General features: G+C 41.0%; 1 protein-coding gene across 5 annotated transcripts in view; it reads right to left on the reverse strand.

The window, feature by feature from the left end:
* The window catches only part of LOC129817263 (disks large-associated protein 2-like), a 183,975-nt gene that overhangs the window by 11,186 nt on the left and 149,873 nt on the right, over positions 1-22,916 (reverse strand). For 3 of the 5 annotated variants that reach the window (XM_055872330.1, XM_055872332.1, XM_055872329.1), the window contains exons 6-8: positions 7,134-7,190; positions 3,588-3,985; positions 767-852 (exon numbers count right to left, since the gene is read on the reverse strand). In XM_055872330.1, the coding sequence (XP_055728305.1) occupies positions 767-852; positions 3,588-3,985; positions 7,134-7,190 (541 nt within the window). Of the gene's footprint in view, positions 1-766; positions 853-3,587; positions 3,986-7,133; positions 7,191-17,280; positions 17,326-22,916 lie in introns of all 5 variants that reach the window. The other 2 variants (XM_055872327.1, XM_055872328.1) reach the window with 1 other exon arrangement.

Raw genomic sequence — 22,916 nt, forward strand, 5'->3', positions numbered from 1 at the left:
CTGGGAGACTAGTCAGTATCGAGGCTAAGATGAACGGAGCAAAGTACAGGGAGATCCTTGATGAAAACCTGCTCCAGAGCGCTCAGGACCTCAGACTGGGGTGAAGGTTCACCTTCCAACAGGACAATGACCCTAAGCACACAGCCAAGACAAGTCTCTGAATGTCCTTGAGCCAGAGCCCAGACTTGAACCTGATCGAACATCTCTGGAGATACTTGAAAATAGCTGTGCAGCAATGCTCCCCATCCAACCTGACAGAGCTTGAGAGGATCTGCAGAGAAGAATGGGAGAAACTCCTGAAATACAGGTGTGCCAAGCTTGTAGCATCATACCCAAGAAGACTCGAGGCTGTAGTTGCTGCCAAAGGTGCTTCAACAAAGTACTGAGTAAAGGGTCTGAATACTTAAGGAAATGTAATATTTCAGTTTTGTTTTTTAATTATAAATGAGCAAAAATTTCTAAAAACTTGTTTTTGCTTTGTCATTATGGGATATTGTGTGTAATTTGATGAGGGGAAAAAACTAAGTAATCGATTTTAGAATAAGGCTGTAACGTAACAAAATTTGGAAAAAGAATACTTTCCAAAGGCATTGTATACAAAAAACTATTAATTCAACAGAACATGAGCAATATAAGTTTCACAACATCGATAAATATTGATTTAGTGCAATCAGGACCCAGAGGGAGATTATCAACTGCTGCTGTAAAAGGTCAGAGGGCAAACTGCAACGGTTGTATTGTCTGTTTCCATTTCCTGTGTGCGTACCGTTTGTCATCCTCCACCTGGGTGCCCACAGAATGGTACTGAGGAAGCCCTTTGCTCTCCGACTCGGAGTCTGTCGCCGTCTCCACCTGGTAAATACCAATTTGATCATAAACAATAACACACATCAATGTCAGTAACATCTTTATTACAGTATCATGGGTGAACTACTTTACTAGTACACTAAGTGAACATCAATGAGGCTGCTTAGTAAACCATAGTGATCTAGACTATATATACAGAGAGACTGAGAGAGACAAGAGAGACTGAGAGAGGCCGGTGTTTGTCCTGAGACCCCTATATCCTGAGCAAAGGATTGTCTCCCTGAGAGTGATGGCGTTTATGGGCCGGTCCCTCTTTATATCCCCAACGCATGGTTCACTTTACACACAGACACAGACACAGACACAGACACGCACGCACGCACGCACGCACGCACGCACACACACACACACACACACACACACACACACACACACACACACACACACACACACACACACACACACACACACACACACACACACACACGCACACGCACACGCACACACGCGCACACACACACACACACACACACACAGTCATCTCAACAGTACAGTCCCGGTGCTTAAAAATAATGACGTTGAAAAAGTTGAGTATGGAATAAAATGTCATTGAGTACTTCATAGTACATAACTAAGGTTATTCTGCTGATATTGATGATGAGGTTGATGAAGACGATGGTGACGATACATCGGTTTCTATCTACCCCTTGAGAAACTGCATCGCAAAAGAGATAGAATCTTGGCATGAAAGGGAAATGAGCGGTTTAAATGGTCACATTAATGTTATATGATGTGTTTCATATCAATTCAGAGGCCATGAGAATGTGTAAAACACGTTCACAAGCCGCCGCAGCCGGCGTCCAGAAAATACTTTGAGTCATTAGTAAATGTAATTCTATTTCTTTCATTAGTTTGATTTGTTGCCCGTGTAAAATAGATAACGTGATCAAATTGAATTACACCGATAAACAATCATCATCAACATTTTCCGCCTAATGTTATTCTACTCTATTAGTCATCATGAGGTGATGTGTGTGTGTGTGTGTGTGTGTGTGTGTGTGTGTGTGTGTGTGTGTGTGTGTGTGTGTGTGTGTGTGTGTGTGTGTGTGTGTGTGTGTGTGTGTGTGTGTGTGTGTGTTATATCGAGCTGAGTGCTGCCTGGGCTCTCCGGGCTGGCCAGTGGCTGTAGAGCTGTGTGGTCATTAATCCTTATTGGTCAGGGTCCCATTGGGTCAGTGTGAGATAGCTACTTTTAATTAGTTTTATTTCACCTTTATTTAACCAGGTAGGCTAGTTGAGAACAAGTTCTCATTTACAACTGCGACCTGGCCAAGATAAAGCAAAGCAGTGCGACGGAAACAACAACACAGAGGTACACATGGAATAAACAAACATACAGTCAATAACACAATAGAAAAAGTCTATATACAGTGTGTTCAAATGGCGTGAGGAGGTAAGGCAAGAAATAGGCCATAGTAGCGAAGTAATTACAGTTTAGCAAATTAACACTGGAGTGATAGATGAGCAGATGATGATGTGCAAGTAGAAATACTTGTGTGCAAAGGAGCAGAGCAGAAAAGTAAATAAAAACAATATGGGGATGAGGTAGGTAGATTGGGTGGGCTATGTACAGCTGCAGCGATTGGTTAGCTGCTTAGATATCTGATGGTTAAAGTTAGTGAGGGAAATATAAGTCTCCAGCTTGAGCGATTTTTGCAATTCGTTCCAGTCATTGGCAGCAGAGAACTGGAAGGAAAGGTGAAGGAAAGGCAAAAGAGGTGTTGGCTTTGGGGACGACCAGTGAGATATACCTACTGGAGCGCGTGCTACGGGTGGGTGTTGTTATCGTGACCAGTGAGCTGAGATAAGGCGGAGCTTTACCTAACATAGACTTATAGATGACCTGGAGCCAGTGGGTCTGGCGACGAATATGTAGCGAGGGCCAGCCGACTAGAACATACAGGTCGCCGTGGTGGGTGGTATAATGGGCTTTGGTGACAAAACGGATGGCACTGTGATAGACTGCATCCAGTTTGCTGAGTAGAGTATTGGAAGCTATTTTGTAAATGACATCGCCAGCTATAGTCAGTTTTACGAGGGTATGTCTGGCGCCGTGAGTGAAGGAGGCTTTGTTGAAAAATAGGAAGCCGATTCTAGATTTAATTTTGGATTGGAGATGTTTAATATGAGTCTAGAAGGAGAGTTTACAGTCTAGCCAGACACCTAGGTATTTGTAGTTGTCCACACATTCTAAGTCAGAGTAGTGATGCTAGTCGGTCGGGCGGGTGCGGGCAGCGAACGGTTGAAAAGCATGCATTTGGTTTTTACTAGCGTTTAAGAGCAGTTGGAGGCCACGGAAGGAGTGTTGTATGGCATTGAAGCTCGTTTGGAGGTTAGTTAATTAACAGTGTCCAAAGAAGGGCCAGATGTATGCAGAATGGTGTCGTCTGCGTAGAGGTGGATCAGGGAATCACCCGCAGCAAGAGCGACATCGTTGTTATAATATATGATATACTTCGCGGTGTGAACGTTTTTTAATGAATGTGCATGTGTGCGCGTATGTTTGTGTGTGTCTTGGTCTAACATCAGCTGTCATGGGGAGTGGAGACACAGTCTAGCAGTGTGTTAGTGCACTTCACTACAGGCACAATGTGCTGTTGTGAGAAAGGATTCACGTCCTGGGTCGGCCATATGGGACCAGACCATCAACGTGTGTGTATCTAAGCATAATGCGTGTGTGTGTGTGTGAGCATATGTGTGTATGTATGAACTTGTCTTACCTGAATCCCTATGGAAGAGCGTGGTGTTTTGAGGTATTCCTCAGCCTTGGACACGAGCACCGCCTTGTCACACGTCTGCACGGAGCTGTGGCTGCCCGTGGAGGCGTGCCGCTTGCCCGCCGCCGTCTCCATGGCCAACGTCACCGCCTTGGCGCTGTCCAGGCTGTCGGTAGAGTTGTAGAGGGTTCGACCCGAGCCGCCCAGACCGTCCGGCGCCCACAGGATACTCCCCCGCGGGTGCCTTCCCTCGTGGTAGGCATCCTGGGTGGAATCTGTGCTGCTCTGGGCCGTCACCGAGATGAGGGGCTTGGAGGTGGCACGAGGTGGCACCGGCGGGGGCGTCTTTGCCTTATAGCTAGGCGTGTGCGTCACCGTTGGAGAGCAAACAGGGAGAGGTTCTGAAGGGGAGAGAATGGAGGATGATAATATAATTCTGAAAGATGGGGCGAGAGATCTCACAACAAGGCGACCCAGTTCACCTGAGTACATATGCTACTACAGTGAGTGATGAAAGCGAATGACGAAGTGATGAGGGGATTATGTTAAATGCATCACAAGGACACTGGGGACACAGAACAGAGGAAAGGGGAAACTCTTTCAGAGGATTTTTTTTTTTTTTTTTTACTGCCACAGAGATGAACACTTGACACTGATGCTTCTTTCTGGTTAATAAGCCCAGTGTTTACAGGCTATTGCTCCTTCTGTGCAGTGGAGGATTATGGGTAGCAACCCTTCTTTCAAGTGCAAATGAGAATGTGATCTTAATCCAGATGGACCTCACAGCAGAAAAGGGCTAGCAGCAAGGAGCTACAGCATGCCTACTTCAGGCTGGGTTCATACAGGTAGAGTACCATTGCTTCAATGATATTAAATGCAGTTGCTTGATATGAACTTGTAATTCTGCTAGCCTCATATAATCGCTTAAAAAAACATAGTTATATCTAACAAGCTATGTTAGATAAAGGTGAGAAGATGTTTCTACCAGATTCCTTATGAATTATAACCACACTAATTTAGTCCCGTAGGCAGTGAGGAAATATATTAAAAGCCCAAAGCAGTAAAAAAGAAAAATAAATCCTGTGTTTTATATATATTTCCACACGATGCGGTTGGAATTGTCACGTTCCTGACCTATTTCTGTTAGTTTGTTGTATGTGTTAGTTGGTCAGGACGTGAGTTTGGGTGGGCATTCTATGTTGTCTGTTTCTATGTTGGTTTAAGGGTTGCCTGGTATGGCTCTCAATTAGAGGCAGGTGTTTGGCGTTCCTCTAATTGAGAGTCATATTTAGGTAGGTTGTTTCACAGTGTTCGTTGTGGGTGGTTGTCTCCTGTGTCAGTGTTTGTCACACCATACGGGACTGTTCGGTTTGTTTGTACATCGTTCTTTTTGTGTAGTCTATTTTTCCCTGTTCGTGCGTTCTTCGTGTTTAATGTAAGTTCGTCGTCCAGGTCTGTCTACTCCGTTTGTTGTTTTGTTAGTTTATAGTGAAGTTCGTGTTTTCGTCTTTTCTTTTAATAAATTATGTATTCACAACCCGCTGCGCCTTGGTTCAATCACTACTCCTCCTCTTCGGTTGAAGAGGAGGAGGACTACCGTTACAGGAATAATACTATGAAATTGTGAAAATTATGATAATACGCTGTTTGAACATCCTGCCTGACATTTCAGCCTGTTTTGGTGGGAGGGAGTTTTGGCCTTCCATGGTGACATCACCATGCAGTACATTAGTTAATAGACCAATAGGAAAGAGAGTTCCAAACCTCTCTGTTAATAACAGCCCATTTTTCAGCACATCCAGAGTACAGTACGACAAATAATGACAGTTAACAGGATAAAAAGAACAGCTCATGGGAGTTCTTGTACTGGAGTCCCAGATACTGCATTCATCATTAAACACACCAGTTACAAAAAGACTGCAACATGCTGATGGCCCTGTGGACTGTGACATTGACATGCAGAATTTCTAAACCACTATTTTATGAAACTGTTGGATGAGTCACTGAGGGAGAAAAAAAGGCTGTGATTCATTGCCGTGTCAAAAATAGACTTCATCACAAATAGGTTGTGTAACTGGGGAACTCAATAGACCTCAGGTATATTTATTCAGGCATTCATTTGTTCATGTGTTCATCCACCCACTGAAACGTTCACCCATTCATTCATTTAAAAAAATCATAATATTGAAAAACCTCCCTAGTCCTTTTAAGGTCACACACACACACACATTGCCGGCAGCTGATTGACACATCTTTGACATAATTATACTCCTCGTATAAAATCAGGGATAACTTGACCTTAATCCATTTACAATTTTAACAAGCACATCATTTGATGGATCTAATTAGTCATTAGATGTGATACAACTCTGCATACACTCTCACTTTAGATGGATTTATTCCATCTTGAAAGGGTTGTATTTTTTTGTTGTTGTCGGTGGATACCAAATGGAGTAGGATGGGTGACGCAGTCATAGACAACATTCAACTTTACATTTCTATCCCGTAGCTTTAATGGTGTGCTGCTTCAAAGCCATTCAAGAAGTGTGAAAAACAGCCTCCTATTCAAACTGAGTGGATTTGAATACTCTGTAGGCAACAGCCTCTTTGAAAAAGCACAACAATTGTATCCAGCAAGAGACGCCATATTGCCTCCTTGCCTCCCTACAGAAAGCAGACAGACAAACCCTGTGTGCCTGGCAACCTTGCACTGCAGCTTGACAGGCAGGAGCTGTGTGAGTCTCTCTCTGTATTCGGGAGGTGTGTTATAGCCAACAGCCGGTGGGAAAAGCGGTAGATGGAGTTGCTGAGGTCAGTCAAAGAGTCTGGGTTAGAGAGCTCCTTGAAAGGAGATGATGTGTCTGTCTCTCCTTACACTGAACTCTAAGAAGTAACGGAGCCTTGAAGAACCTATTGGGGTTCAAAAGATTGCCACTTGGTTCAAAAAGGTTCCTTGAGGAACCCCTCTAAAAAGGTTCATCGAGGAACCCCTGTGTAAAGGTTCAAACTGGAACCTTTTTAGTGATGGGAAGGGCCTCTCAGAAGATTGGAGGGGCTGCTTATTGGCGTGGCGTGAAGATTTATTTGGTCACCCGTGAGATGCTCTACAGATGGTCACACTATCAACAAACTATCTGTTGATAAACAACTGATTACTAAGGTTACAGTTAGGGTTAGGTTTAGAATGAGGGTTAGGGTTAAGTTTTGTGCTAGTATAAGGCTTAAGGTTAGCGTTAGAGCTAGGGTTAGTAGATAGATAAATGTCACTGATAGTCTGTAGAGCAGACTATCTACAGATTTACCATCAATTCAAAGTGCTCCACACACACCATTAAAAAGGTCCCTCCAGGAACTCTTTGCTACACTGAATCATTAAAGGTTCCTCCAAGAACTCTCAATTAACCAAAGGTGTCAATATGAACCTATTGACTGCAATGGTTCCTTGAGGAACTCCAGGGTTCCTCGGGTCACCCTTAATTCAAAGACTGACGGTTTCGCAATGTTGGTAAAGGTGATAAACGCAATGTTGGTAAAGGGACTTTTTTTTACCTGGATGTGGATTGGCTCGGTCCACACTGCAGGAAGAAGGGAGGCGAAACTGGATACCTGAAAATAGTAGGCAACACAAGTTAGTAAGGGAAATGGAGGGACAGGAGAGACTCCTTCACATATAGTTCATCTGACTATAACAGTACCTACCATGCCTCAGGCCAACAGTCGTATCAGGATCACAGTCAAGCGAGAGTCGCAGACACATTTCACATGATATACACATACATTTCTTCTAATTGATCATGATATTTGGCCAATCAACAACAAACAAAGACGTGGACATTACAGTGCTGGGATGGTCCACAGTTTTCAATGTTTGCTGTGTTCCCATCCACAACAAGAACATTCACACAGCAGTGTCCGAGATTGTTTTCAGTTATGACTGGTGGAACCACAGGTATTAGACTGTGCTGAACAGTCATGATTACACAGCGGAGAGAAAACATGTGGTATCATCTAATAATCTTGTTGTACATAGAACTATGCCCTGATGCGCACCACATAGACAAATAGGCAAACATGAGAGAGTAAACACAAGAGATGAGGCAGGCTAATTAACATAATCAGGGGCGGCAGGTAGCCTAGTGGTTTGAGCATTGGGCCAGTCGCCGAAAGGTTGCTGGATCGAATCCCCGAGCTGACAAGTTAAACATCTGTTGTTCTGCCCCTGAACAAGGCAGCTAACCCACTGTTCCCTGGTAGGCCGTCATTGTAAATAAGAATTGGTTCTTAGCCGACTTGCCTGGTTAAATAAAAAAAAATGAAATAAATCAAATCAGATACAAATAAATACATGAGTAAATATACAAATAAACGCAGAGTATAAAAAAAATATAAAAGAAGAGAGAGACTAAATAGATGTGTACAAAAACAACAACTTATAATAAAGATTACAAATGGGGTTGACTGAACAACAGAAAAATATGTTAGAGGGAGGACAAATAAAGAGAAAGAAGACAGACATATAAATCAAACTTTCAATGAACTAGTCTACCAGGCAAACACCACATTAACATGACATTGAATTGGAACAAGATCTGTCAGGAAGTTGCAGCCGTGTTTAGATCTAGAGAGGGCCATGAGGTCCGGACAGCAAGGCGATAGAGCAAATTAGACCAAGCGGGCCTGCGAGGACAGAAACAGAGTAGCGCATTTACACCACAGAAAGGTAGTCGCAACAAAGGATCTAATTTCTCTATCTGTCTATTAATCTATCCGTCGGTCGGTCAGTCAGTCTCATACTCCTAGGGACAGCTAACACAACACTACTGAACAGTGCCTCGTATTAACTTAGCTGAAAGGTTTACATTTTTGGGGGAAATGTTCATCATTTTAATCTTCGTATGAGGGTGTGAATTCGTAAAACAAGTATCTAATTCCTTTAACCAAAAGGTAATGAAACATTTACAGTAAATCTACCATTTTCATGTGGGGGAAATTGTGTTCTTCATTTTCCATGACCTTTGATTTCATTACATAACATCAAGTAGCAAGGATAAAATGTTGATTGATTTCTATCTCCATGTGTAATTACAGTAGCTAGCTTCACCTACACAGTTGAAGTTAATTAGAGATTCAATTAAATAATTGTATACAGGCGTGTCTATAGTTAGTGTACCAGTGCAAAGTAAAATTACACTCTAGTAAATAGTTACAGAGTAGGTACATGGTATAAAGGCAACTTAATGAAAAGTATTTCTCATACAATATCTTGTATTTGTTCTGTCTAGCATATTCTGACTGGTCAGTCTGCCTTTGACTCCTTTTCTCTGTCCAGAGGAACTCTCAGACCTTTTCATTTGTTTCCTGGTGGTCCATTCACCTCCTTCCATTCGAGCCATGTGCGGTCCCCTGCCATAGCCGTGGACTATGACTGGCGGTGAGGCTGGAGGGAAGGTTACCTTTCTAAGGTCAGGATGGTACTGGTGTAATGTTAGGGGATGACTGACAAGCAACATGAGCATGGGGGCAGCAGCTTGAGCACGAGCAGTGGGTTATGGGTATTCATCATGCTGAATTAATGGGACCAATTCAAATGAGAGAAATGGCGAACAATAAAACTCTGCACAGACCTACATACACAATACATGTCATTTGTTCCTAACCTTCACAAAAAAAGGCCAAAAGAGCAGGAAAGTATTGCTTTTCTTACAGAAAGTGTCAAATTAATACTACAGAAATTCAACTAATGGTACACGCAGAAAAAAAGGGTGCTTTCTAGAACCTAAAGGGTCACCATAGGAGAACCCTTTGAAGAACCCTTTTTGGTTCCAGTTAGAATCCTTTCCACATAGGGTTCTACATGGAACCCAAAAGAGCTACCTGGAACCAAAAAGGGTTTACCTATGGGGACAGCCGAAAAAAACAATTTGGAACCCTTTTTTCTAAGCGTGTTTATTAGACTGTATGCTAATTGTACTGCGTATGATAGGTGCTTTGCCAAAGTGAATGGAGTGGATTAATGAATGGACGGAGGGAAAGATGGATAGATGGTTGGATAGAGGACAAACTCGATAGGGGACAGGTTCGAGGATGACAACAGTCCGTTATGGTCCAGCTGACTCCACTACTGCGGGTTCTCTGAGCTAAAGATCTGGTGATTTGGATCCTCTTTCAGTTGAAAGAAGAAAGACAACCATGTTTTCCATAGTCACATACATATATACATACAGTGGTGATGCCCCCATGGATGCAAAGTGGACTAACCTTTCATGTGTGGAATATAACAACAAACCTTAACAAATCAATGGGCTGGATAAGTGTTTCCACAATGTACAATGTACTTGAGAAAACCTCCCTAATCTTTGCTTCTGCACTGTAGTAGTGCGCTGTGGATACTCTTCAGATTATCCACTTCTCTGTGTCACTTGTAGATTGCTATCTTCTGTTCTGTCAAGTCCTTAGTAGCAGTCAGTAGCAGTGTAAAGTTCATGCAAATTCAAAAACAATGGTTTGAGAACAGTATAAGGTGCAGGCAAAAGTGATCATTTGCTTTGCATCACCAACAAAGCTTGAGGTTTACAACAATGTTCACACAGTAGCTAGTTCGCTTTGCAGACGTAATAACGTGTTGAAATGAAAACACATTTTCCAATCTGTAATGAATGTACACCAAGGTTATTATAGTTTTGTTTCTATATTAGTTTTTATTTCTATTATTTTTTATTCAGTTAAGTTTTAGTTAGTTTTCCAACTTGATTTATTTGTTTTTATTCGGTTTTAGTTTGATATATATTATTTAGTTTCAGTTTTAGTGTTAGGACGAGAAAGTAGCTTATGCATGGGAGGCTAGTAGCCATGTATGTGTTGTAGATTCTATTTTTCCCGTTAGCTAGTGATAGCTAGTAGTCTTGGAAATTCCAGACCTACAGTAGAGCAAGAGCAATAGTTCTGGGGAGGATGTTGGATTCTCTTGGACATTTTGGAAAATTCAGACAGGCAACTCTCCCAACACATCACGAGTTTCGGTATGCGGGCCAATCCTGAAATATCAAACTCTTTCTCAGAACCTTACGATTTGAAACCAAAGTTTACAAGCAAAACCTTTGCAGTGCTTTTAGTGAAGATAGATAGAACTAGCCACTTGCAAAATGTACTTATTAAAAATAACCTCTGTGTTCTCCATCTCACTAGCTAGCTACTTTTTTGTTTTCCGGCTGGGATGTTGACGTTAGGGCAACAAGCATAAAAGGTTGTGACGTCACCGGATAAGGTGTTCAATAACGATGTGTATAGTGGATTCGGGAAAGTATTCAGACCACTGGATGGACTTTTTCCACATTTTGTAACATTACAGCCTTATTCTAAAATAATAATAAATAAATAAAATGTTAATACATTTACACACAATTCCCCATAATGACAAAGCAAAAACTGTTTTTTTTAATGTTTGCACATGTATTAAATATAAAAACTGAAATATCACATTTACATAAGTATTCAGACCCTTTAATCAGTACTTTGTTGAAGCACCTTTGGCAGAGATTACAGCCTTGAGTCTTCTTGGGTATGATGCTACAAGCTTGGCACCCCTGTATTTGGGTAGTTTCTTCCATTCTTCTCTGCAGATCCTCTGAAGCTCTGTCAAGTTGGGTGCGGAGCGTCGCTGCACAGCTATTTTCAGGTCTCTCCAGAGATGTTCGATCGGGTTCAAGTCTAGGCTCTGGCTGGGCCACTCAAGGACATCCAGCGTGAGGTCCTATGAGAAGGTTATCATCAAGGATCTCTCTGTACTTTGCTACATTCATATTTCCCTCGATCCTGACTAGTCTCCCAGTCCCTGCCGCTGAAAAACATCCACACAGCATGATTATGCCACCTCCATGCTTCACTGTAGGGATGGTGCCAGGTTTCCTCCAGGCGTGACGCTTTTGCATTCAGGCCAAAAGGTTCAATCTTGGTTTCATCAGACCAGAGAATCTTGTTTCTCATGGTCTGAGAGTCCTTTACGTGCCTTTTGGCAAACTCCAAGCAGGCTGTCATGTGCCTTTTACTGACGAGTGGTTTCCATCTGGCCACTCTACCATAAATGCCTGATTGGTGGAGTGCTGCAGAGATGGTTATCCTTCTGGAAGGTTCTCCCATCTCCACAGAGGAACTCTGGAGCTCTGTCAGAGTGACCATCGGGTTCTTGGTCACCTCCCTACCCAAGGCCCTTCTCCCCTGATTGCCCAGTTTGGCCGGGCAGCCAGCTCTAGGAAGAGTCTTAGTGGCTTCCATTTAAGAATGATGGATGCCACTGTGTTCTTGGGGACCTTCAATACTGCAGACATTTTTTGGTACCCTTCCCAAGATCTGCACCTCGACACAATCCTGTCTCGGAGCTCTACGGACAATTCCTTTCGATCTTATGGTTTGTTTTTTGCTCTGACATGCACTGTCAACTGTGGGACCTTATATAGAAATCTGTTTTTGCTTTTTCATTATGAGGTAATGTGTGTAAAATGATGAGGAAAAACATTTATTTCATTCGTTTTAGAAGGGGTCTGAAAACTTTCCGATTGCACTGTTTGCCAGTTAGGCTCTACACCCATTGTAAAGCAGATTCATGTGATTCATTTTAAGAAGTTATTTGGCCACTTTAGTTGTGATACAAACCTTATACAAACATATAGGCCTATGGGCTAGGCTACATGAGGTGTGTGACTATGATTTGAAAAAGCTGTGCATCATTCACAAGGGATAATGAATGAACCTCCCGGGTGGACCTCCCGGGTGGGGCAGTGGTCTAGGGCACTGCATCGCAGTGCTAGCTGCGCCACCAGAGTCTCTGGGTTCGTGCCCAGGCTGGGCTGGGTTCGCGTCCAGTCTCTGTCGCAGCCGGCCGCAACTGGGAGGTCCGTGGGGCGACGCACAATTGGCATAGCGTCGTCCGGGTTAGGGAGGGTTTGGCCGGTAGGGATATCCTTGTCTCAGTATGTATGTAATAAAATGTATGCACTCTACTGTAAGTCGCTCTGGATAAGAGCGTCTGCTAAATGACAAAAAAATAAAAAATAATAATAATAATATAACATTCACAAGTGATAGGAGAATATTGTCACCCATCAGACTGTTCTTGATTTCATCTTGTCTTTACATATACTAAGTAATATATGTGTGAAATTAGTTTTGATTTATTATGGACCATTATCACGCACCTGTCTCAAAACAAGGGCAGGGGGAAAAAATACATCTTATCTATGCACTTGGAATTTGACTGCTTTCATGACTCGTGACCGCCGGTGTGGCGGTGATACGGTCACCATAACAGCCCTAGTCCCTAACAGTCCCACACTGTTAACAGGCTCTATGCGCCAGCAATTTGAGTATGGCGACAAGGTTATAGACGCCATACTGGGACAGATACAATGTTGCAGTCTCTATTGCCTAGTTAAATAAAGGTTAAAAAAACGATATATATATATATATATACACATACATATACACACACATATCTCATTGGCTGGAAGATTGTTACATTGTGTGAGGCAACCCGTCTGTCTAGACTAGAGACTAGATACTGTAGCTAGTGACAGTGATGCACAAGCTAGGCCTATTTGAAACATCACAATCTCCTGGCAGCTTGAAAATACTTTTGAAAGAAGCTTCAAAACTGCTTTTTCAAACTACTTTTGAAAAAAGTCAAACTGAACATAATTTATGATGGTCTTAATTTTATTTAGTTTTTGAAACAAAGATAATAGTTTCATTATAGTTTTCATTTTTCAAACGGGTTTCTTATTTATTTATTTATTATGATTCTTTTTAGTTTTAGTTTCAGTTTTAGATGACTATAATGGCCTTGGTGTACACCTACAAAAGACCAGGAAGGGTGTAGGCATACTTGTAAGGGATATGTAGTACTGGATTTAATCCTATCTGATGGCAACAAAGATTTGTCACTTGTTTGCCTTGCTGCGGATCAGCATCTCACGAGGATTTGATTACTTGCTTTTCATAAAATGGCCTTGCGATAGACTAGCGCCCTGTCCAGGGAGTGTACTTGTACATAAGCTGCCTCATGCTAAAGAAACAGGATATAGGCTCTTGCGCCTACGAGTCGTTCCGGCTCTCAAGGCTACTTACTTACAAAGACACTTTTCATTCAATAAAATAAAAACATTTATGCAAACTGAAATAAATTTTGATTGAATCAAGAAGAGATTCAGGTAAAACACAAATGCCAATACTATAACGTTAATAAGAATGCTAACAATGCTAATGTTAATTCTAATGCAAAGTCAAACTTAAATGGTACTAATAGTGGTAGTAGTAGCAGTAATAATAATAATACTGTTAAAAGGTACAATAAACAGTTAAGGACATGCTTAAATAACAAACAAATGAAAGCAAAATGTATGGCTATTGTATGAAAACTATAATAAAAAATGTAGGGACTTTTTCTGGGTTACATGCACATATCAAGTATGTTTTGAATGTGAAAAAATGTGTGTAAGACATCTCAAATGGAATGATAATTTATGTTTGTATCTTATAAAAGGTACCATGCAGGCACCATGTAATATAACACATATTTAAGTAAAAGAAAATAGTATTTGTGTCAACACTAACCAACTGTGCTATTTTGTGTGTTTTTCCGCATTTTGGAACTTATTTTGTACATAATGTTGCTGCTTCCGTCTCTTGTGACCGAAAAAAGCTTCTGGATATCAGAAAAGCGATTACCTACCTCGAACTGAACGAAGATTTTTTCTTTAATGAGTTCGACACGAAGGATATACTGTTTCTCCGAGACCAGGCCCAAATCCCCATCATTCGCTTGAAGAAAAGACGGAGGTACAGGGGGCGGAGATCGGGGAGCCTTGTGAGAATTCGTCGGCAGTGGGTAACCCGCCTCTACAATCTGTTACATTGGCCAATGTTCAATAACTGGAGAATAAAATAGATAAGCTCCGTTCGAGACTATCAAAACTTTGTTTCACCGAGTCGTGGCTGAACGACAACACAGATAATATACAGTTGGCTGGGTTTCCCGTGCATCAGCAGGACAGAACTGCTATGTCCGGTAAGACGAGGGGTGGTGATGTGTGTCCATTTTTCAATAACAGCTGGTGCGCGATGTCTAATATTAACAAAGTCTTGAGGTATTGCTCTCCTGAGGTACCTCATGATAAGCTGTTGACCACACTATCTACCAATAAAGTTATCAATATTTTTCGAAGTCGTCTATTTACCACCACAAACCGATGCTGGCACCATGACCTCAATCAACGAGCTGTATAAGGCCATAAGCAAACAAGACAATTCTCATCCAGAAGCGGGGCTCCTAGTGGCCGGGGACTTTAATGCAGGCAAACTTAAATCTGATTTGACCTCATTTCTACCAGCATGTCACATGTGCAACCAGAGGTAAACAACTCTAGACCACCTTTACTCCCCACACAGAGACGCATACAAAGCTCTCCCTCGCCCTCCATTTGGCAAATAATTCATAATTCTATCTTCACGCTAATGGTGATAATTCTATCCTCCTGATTCCTGCTTACAAGCAAAAACTAAAGCAGGAAGTACCAGTGACTCGCTCAATAGGGAAGTGGTCAGATGACGTGGATTATACACTACAGGACTGTTTTGCTAGCACAGACTGGAATATGTTCCTGGGATTCATCCAATGGCATTGGGGAGTATACCACCTCAGTCACCGGCTTCATCAATAAATGCATCAACAATGTCGTCCCCACAGTGACCGTACGTGCATATCCCAACCAGAAGCCATGGATTACAGGCAACATCTGCACCGAGCTAAAGGCTAGAGCTGCCGCTTCCAGGAATCGGGACACAAATCTGTATGCTTATTAGAAATCCTGCTATGCCTTAAGACGAACCATCAAACAGACAAAGCGTCAATACAGGACTAAGATTGAATCCTACTATACCGGCTCTGAAGCTCGTCGGATGTGTCAGGGCTTGAAAACGATTACGAACTACAAAGGGAAACCCAGCCGTGAAATGCCCGGTGACGCGAGCCTAACAGACGGGCTAAATGCCTTTAATGCTCGCTTCGAGGCAAGCAACACAGAAGCATGCATGAGAGCACCAGTTGTTCGGGACGACTGTGGGATCACTCTCTCCGGAGCTGATGTGAGCAAGACCTTTAAACAGGTCAACATTCACAAGGCCGGTGGCCAGACAGATTACCAGGACGTGTACTGAGCATGCGCGGACCAACTAGCAAGTGTCTTCACTGACATCTTAAACCTCTCCCTGACCGAGTCTGTAAAACATACATGTTTCAAGCAGATCACCATCGTCCCTGTGCCGATGAAAGCGAAGATAACCTGCCTAAATAACTACCGCCCCGTAGCACTCACGTCGGTAGCCATGAAGTGCTTTGAAAGGCTGATCATGGCTCACATCAACACCATCATCCCGGAAAACCTAGACCCACTCCAATTCGCATACCTCCACAACAGATCCAAAGAAGACACAATCTCAATCGCACTCCACACTGCCTTTTCGCACCTGGATAAAAGGAACACCTACGTGAATCTGCTGTTTATTGACTACAGCTCAATGTGAGCAAGACAAAGGATATGATCATGGACTACAGGAAAAGGAGGGCCGAACACGCCCCCATTCACATCTAAGGGGCTGTAGTGGAGCGGGTCGAGAGTTAAGTTCCTTGGTATCCACATCACCAACAAACTATCATGGTCCAAACACACCAAGAAAGTTGTGAAGAGGGCACGACAATGCCTTTTCCCCCTCAGGAGACTAAAAAGATTTGGCATGGGTCCGCAGATCGTCAAAAAAGTTCTACAGCTGCACCACCGTCTTGACCGGTTGCATCACCACCTGGTATGCAACTACTCAACATCTGACCGTAAGGCACTACAGAGGGTAGTGAGTACAGCCCAGTACATCACTGAGGCCAAGCTTCCTGCCATCCATGACCCATATACTAGGCGGTTTAATAGGAAGACCCCCAAAAATTGTCAAAGACTTCAGTCACCTAAGTCATAGACTGTTCTCCCTGCTATTGCACGGCAAGCGGTACCGGAGCGCCAAGTCTTGGTCCAAAAGGCTGCTTAACAGCTTCTACCCCCAAGCCATAACACTGCTGAACAATTAATCAAATGGCCACCTGGACTATTTACATTGACACCCCCCCTCAGCTACTCACTGTTTATTATCTATGCATAGTCACTTTACCCCTACCTACATGTACAAATGACCTCGACTAACCTGTACCCTCGCACATTGACTCGGTACCGGTACCCCCTGTATATATCGTCGTTATTGTTATTTTATTGTGTAACTTTTTAATTTTATATTTTACTGTAGTTTATAAATATTTAGTAAATATTTTCTTAACTCTATTTCTGGAACTGCATTGTTGGTTAATGGCTTGTAAGTAAGCATTTCACGGTAAGTTCTACACCTGTTGTATTCGGCGCATGTGACAAATACAATTTGACTTGATTTGATTAGTAGTGACATTGGTAAATCAATTTGTAACTTTGGAAAAGCAGAAAAATATTGTTTATTTTTTTATTGAAATGTAATCAAATTTGTGAAAAGCAATATGATGACATTACTGACAGAGCTGGAGAGTAATGCTTTTTACATTAAAAGGTGGGACAAACATGGTGTAAATGAATATATTAACATAGAATAAAAGTATAAGAAAATGGTGCCCTACCAGACCTACCGTACGCTCTACGCCCCCCAGCTAAGCTACGGGTTCCTATAATAAAAAAAAAGGTGATAGCTTAGTACAAAAATTAAACATATTGAGAGGATCAAAGAAATAGATACTTTGCCTCGCCCATGCTGTGTGTGGATTATGGTAACTGTTGTGTGCTGTTTCCTGGATCATTGACATTTTATGAGATGTGCTTTATGAATTCATCTCATACCTAGTTGGACCTATACACAAAGAAATGAACTTAACATTTGCAATGACTTTTGACTCTTCAGTAAAAACAAATTCGATTTTTTGATTGCCATTGTAAAGCTATGATCCCCATAGAAATTGTGAATATACTACACAACCATGTAAAGCATCTTCAAGATCATCAAAAATCTTGTTTCATAATTTTTTATATTGATTTCTGAAAAAAATACTTAAGGCAAATATAACAGAAAATTCACAATTAAACATCAGAATTAGAAAAAAATGAAAAAATAAATAATATACAGTGCATTCGGAAAGTATTCAGACCCCTCCACATTTAGTTACATTACAGCCTTATTCAAAAATGTATTACATAGTTTTTACCCCTCATCAACCCCATAATGAGAAAGCAAAAAATATATATTTTCTATTTTTGCAAAAGTATAAAACATTTTTTAATGAAATATCACATTTACATAAGTATTCAGACCCTTTAGTCAGTACTTTGTTGAAGCACCTTTGGCATGGATTACAGCCCCGAGTCTTCTTGGGGATGACGCTACAAGCTTGGCACACCTGTATTTGGGGAATTTCTCCCATTCTTTTCTGCAGATCCTCTCAAGCTCTGTCAGGTTGGATGGGGAGTGTCGCATGACAGCTATTTTCAGGTCTCTCCAGAGAAGTTAGATCGGATTCAAGTCCAGGCTCTGGCTGGGCCACTCAAGGATATTCCTGAAGCCACTTCAGCATTGTATTGGCTGTGTGCTTAGGGCCGTTGTCCTGTTGGAAGGTGAACCTTCGCCTAAGTCTGAGGTCCTGAGCGCTCTGGAGCAGATCAAGGATCTCTCTGTACTTTGATCCGTTTTATCGTTCCCTTTCCCTTGAACTCTCACAGTCCCTGCTGCTGAAAAACATCCCCACTGCATGATGCTGCCACCACCATGCTTCACCGTAGGTATGGTGCCAGGTTTCCTCCAGACGTGACACTTTGCATTCAGGCCAAAGAGTTCAATCTTAGTTTCACCAAACCAGAGAATCTTGTTTATCATGGTTGGCGAGTCTTTTCGGTGCCTTTTGGCAAACTCCAAGTGGGCTGTCATGTGCCTTTCACTGCGGAGAGGCTTCCGTCTGGTCACCCTCCCATAAAGGCCTGATTTGTGGAGTGCTGCAGAGATGGTTGTCATTCTGGAAGTTTCTCCCATCTCCACAGAAGAACTCTTGAGCTCTGTCAGAGTGACCATTGGGTTCTGGTTTACCTCCCTGACCAAGGCCCTTCTCCCCCGATTGCTCAGTTTGGCCGGGCGGCCAGCTCTAGGAAGAGTCTTGGTGGTTCCAAACCTCTTCCATTTTAAAATGATGGAGGCCACTGTTGTATTGGGGACCTTCAATGCTGCAGACATTTTTGGTACCCTTCCCCAGATCTGTGCCTCGAAACAATTCTGTCTTGGAGCTCTACAGACAATTATTTCGACCTCATGGCTTAGTTTTTGATCTGACAAGAACTGTCAACTGTGTGACCTTATTTATACAGGTGTGTGCCTTTCCAAATCATGTCCAATCAATTGAATTTACCACAGGTGGACTCAAATCAAGTCGTAGAAACATCTCAAGGATGATCAACGGAAACAGAATGCACCTGAGCTCAATTTCAAGTCTCATAGCAAAGGATCTGAATAGATAAGTAAATAAGGTATTTCTGTTTTTTACTTTTAATACATTTGCAAAATTTTCTAAAAACCTGTTTTCACTTTGTCATTATGGGGTATTGTGTGTAGATTGAAGAGAGAAAAAAAGTATTTCATCCATTTTAGAATAAGTCTGTAACGTTCAAAAATCTGGAAAAAGGGAAGTGGTCTGAATACTTTCTGAATGCACTGTATACTGTAAGTATTATCTCAAATTAAATACAACCAATGATATATAATTATAAAAAGCAATATCTTTAATTAGCAGTGGTCAACCCAAAGCAAATAGGAATGAAACTTGGACTAGTATATTTATGATACCTCAAACCCTTTAAACATTTAAAGAAAACATAATGAACCTGTTGACTCAGCCTGGTCTCATAGAAAACATAAATCTGGGACACTTAAATTAGTATGATATGTTACGTTTGGTATGGTTACATGAGATAGATTGTTACTTAAGGCAAAAATGAAAGTATGGTGGTTGTGTCGGGCGTATAAGGCGAACGTCTAGCAACCCAAACGTTACGAGTTCGAATCTCATCATGGACAACTTTAGCAACTTTTCAACTAGTTACTACTTTTTTAAATCTACTTTTCAACTACTTAGCATGTTAGCTAAACCTTCCCCTAACTCTAACCTTAACGTAAACCTAACATTAAATCTAACTCCTAACCCCTAACCCCTAGCCTAGCTACTGTTAGCCAGCTAGCTAGCGTTAACCACCTAACTAGAATTTGTAACATATAATATGAATTGTAATTAATACATACCATACGAAATGTAACATGTCGTACGAAAAGGACTGTCTCGGATTTACGCACAGAATAATAAGAAATGCTCTGACCAGGTTGGTTGCCTGCCAAATGTACTAGACTGTAATAAAGAATAAAACACAAAGAGGACCTTTGAAAGTGCCATTAAAACTTTTGCTCGTTATATTATACTTAAAGCAATGTGTTTGTTTTCTTTAAAAAATCCTAAATATAGGAGAGGAAATCTCTTGATGGGTAGAACATGAATTTGTATTCAAGCAATGTTACAGTCTATTTGATCTTTTTTAAATTGAACTACGATCAGATTCCAATCCAAACCCGTGGACTCAAGGACTGTACATCAGAAGGGCAGCACAGTATTTGTGTCAGATCTCCGTATAGCAATAAGACGTCAAAATAAAATTGAAATATCTCAGGGGTCCATGAAATAATTATCAACATGAAACGGGAAATACATAGACCAGATTTGACATACAGTATAATTAATATGGTCCCATTACTCAAAAGAGTTAACGGGAAGATTTCATGATACAAACAGCATTTGTAAGCCTTGCTTCTACCCACGTATTTTTACTTTTCTTTTTTGTAATCGACGTACATTTTCTTTTCCCAATGTTCTTCTGACCAAATATAATTATTATTCTCAGCACATTGCTACATTTCAAGTTGTTCTGGGGGTAATGTTGTAATTTCTGACTACATAATGCAATAATTGGGAAACATGTTTCACATCTTTCTAGCTAACTGATATGACTCTATATCAATAGTTGACAATAATAATAAAAAACCATTTGTGTGACAAGATCTTAAAAAAGCACCAAAATAAATAGCATTGCCTGAGTTTCATGCAACATATTCTCTACTACTAATGTCTCTGCACAATCCATTTGTTCACGATACATACTGTCCAGTGTTAAAAGACTTGTATGAGAGGAACAAACCTAAAGACCTAATAACAACGACAAAAACGGAACATAACCTGAAACAATACAACGGAAAAGGACAAAGGACTTGCATAGAATGAATGAATGTAGTTCTGAGACATCAATAATTCACCTGCCCCATCATAGACTAAGCACCTTTATATGAGTTCATTCTCCCCAGGCTCGGAAGGATGCATTCTCTCCTCTTTGTCATTCCAAGTGAAAAGAGGAACATGTGAATGTTAGGGTTTCTTAGACCATTCTATTATATATTTTTGTTGTTGAAATAAATTCATATATTTAAATTCAAACGGTTGATTTGTGTGATGCTCTCACATTCTTATTTTTTCTCTCTGAAACGACTGGAAATGTCAGCCAATTGGTACAGTAGCTGTTTAAGTATGGGCGACCCATTCAGGGAACATTCAATATCCTTTTTGTTTTGGAAATCTGGATCTATAACAACAAAAGTGGTATTCCTGTATTGCAAATGTTTTCTTTTTATAGTTACAGTAGAACTCCTTCAGCCAAACTGTCCTATATATGTCCTTTTGGTAATGTTGTACTGTAACACGTCAAGAGCAAAAACCAATCCACTGCAAGGCGAAAGAACTTGGGCCCATTGAGTTACAGTAACTAGGTGGTGAAATAATTGAACTGCCAGGTCCAAATTTTTGTGTCTGTTTTCTTTTCATCTTTCTTTTTTTTTGGTACACTTCGTGTCAATGTCATCTTTCCAAAGTGTCACTTGTTTCTCAAGTAATGTATTTTGTTCCTGCCCCCCCCCCCCCCCACCCCACACAAAAAAATAAATAAGAGGTCTTTATGTTGAACCATCTCATCCGTAGAAAGTATTTGAGGGATTTAAGTTAGAGTTGTGATTCGTACATGCCTCTGTAACATTATGGTCTAACATCCTGTTCTGGAGGGTACGCCCACACACAGGTGCGCTGTGGAACTTGGAGCTGTTTCAGGTGGGCCCCATTTCCATGGGTCCCAGCCGTGACTTTGGTATGCCATGTTGGTGTGATGTGACGATGAAGGAGATGAGCAGTTAGGGGTACCATTTGACTTGTTCAAATGCTTCTTTTTAGGAACACTCAAACGAAGACAATTGAGGACTCAACCTTTAAAGGTTTCCATAGAGCTAGTAAAGGCAATGTTAGTACATTCAGGGGTACAATACTACCATGTAGCTCTGGAAACATTGAGGCAGCGGTAAGGAACTATGCCCTCTGATTGTCTTATAGACGAGAACTATCTATGAGATGTTTGTGACATATAACACACAGGACAGTGATTGCATTTGAGTAATGAATGAAACAACATGAGGGTAATTGGTTTGATTTAGAACCACATAGGAGAGTTTCGAGCTTATGTGTTAGCTTGTGTTAACCCCTCATATAGGGATAATGTAAGAAAACAGAATGGTCACAATGAATTAGATCAACTTGGAATATTTGCCATCATTTTGAGTCTATACAAAAATATTACATTTCTAAAAACATATAGAGTTGAAACATGTAACAGATTGTGCTTGAATGAACTTAAGTTTATACTTTGGCACTCAGATAATGCCAAACCCTGACTATTTATAGTTTCTCTTTGTTGGACACTGGAATTCAATTGTAAGATTTATGTTCATTCATTTTGATAGTTAATTTTAGATAAATATGGGGTAAACCACACTTAAAAATATTAGCTTATTCAACTTAAAAATATTAGTTTCCCCTCTAACTTTAAATTATTAGATGTATGACTTATGTATATTACAATCCAACTAATATTGAGTTAACATAACTTTAAAGCATTTTAAGGCAGCTGGGTAACTACAATTTAGGAGTTACCTAGCATCTTAAAATGTTAAGTTAAGTCAAATCAGGAAATATTTTTTTATGAAAACGACACTTTTTAAGTGTAATTGTTTAATCTATGTTAGATATTATACAGTAATATAACTGACTTAAATCTCTTATTTTGTTGCAAAGTCTGAGAATCATTTAAATATGATTATTTATATTATTCTCCACTAAAACTAAAGTTGTATACAGCTTTG

Source organism: Salvelinus fontinalis, chromosome 20 (genome assembly GCF_029448725.1).
Source record: "Salvelinus fontinalis isolate EN_2023a chromosome 20, ASM2944872v1, whole genome shotgun sequence".
Classification (NCBI taxonomy): domain Eukaryota; kingdom Metazoa; phylum Chordata; class Actinopteri; order Salmoniformes; family Salmonidae; genus Salvelinus; species Salvelinus fontinalis.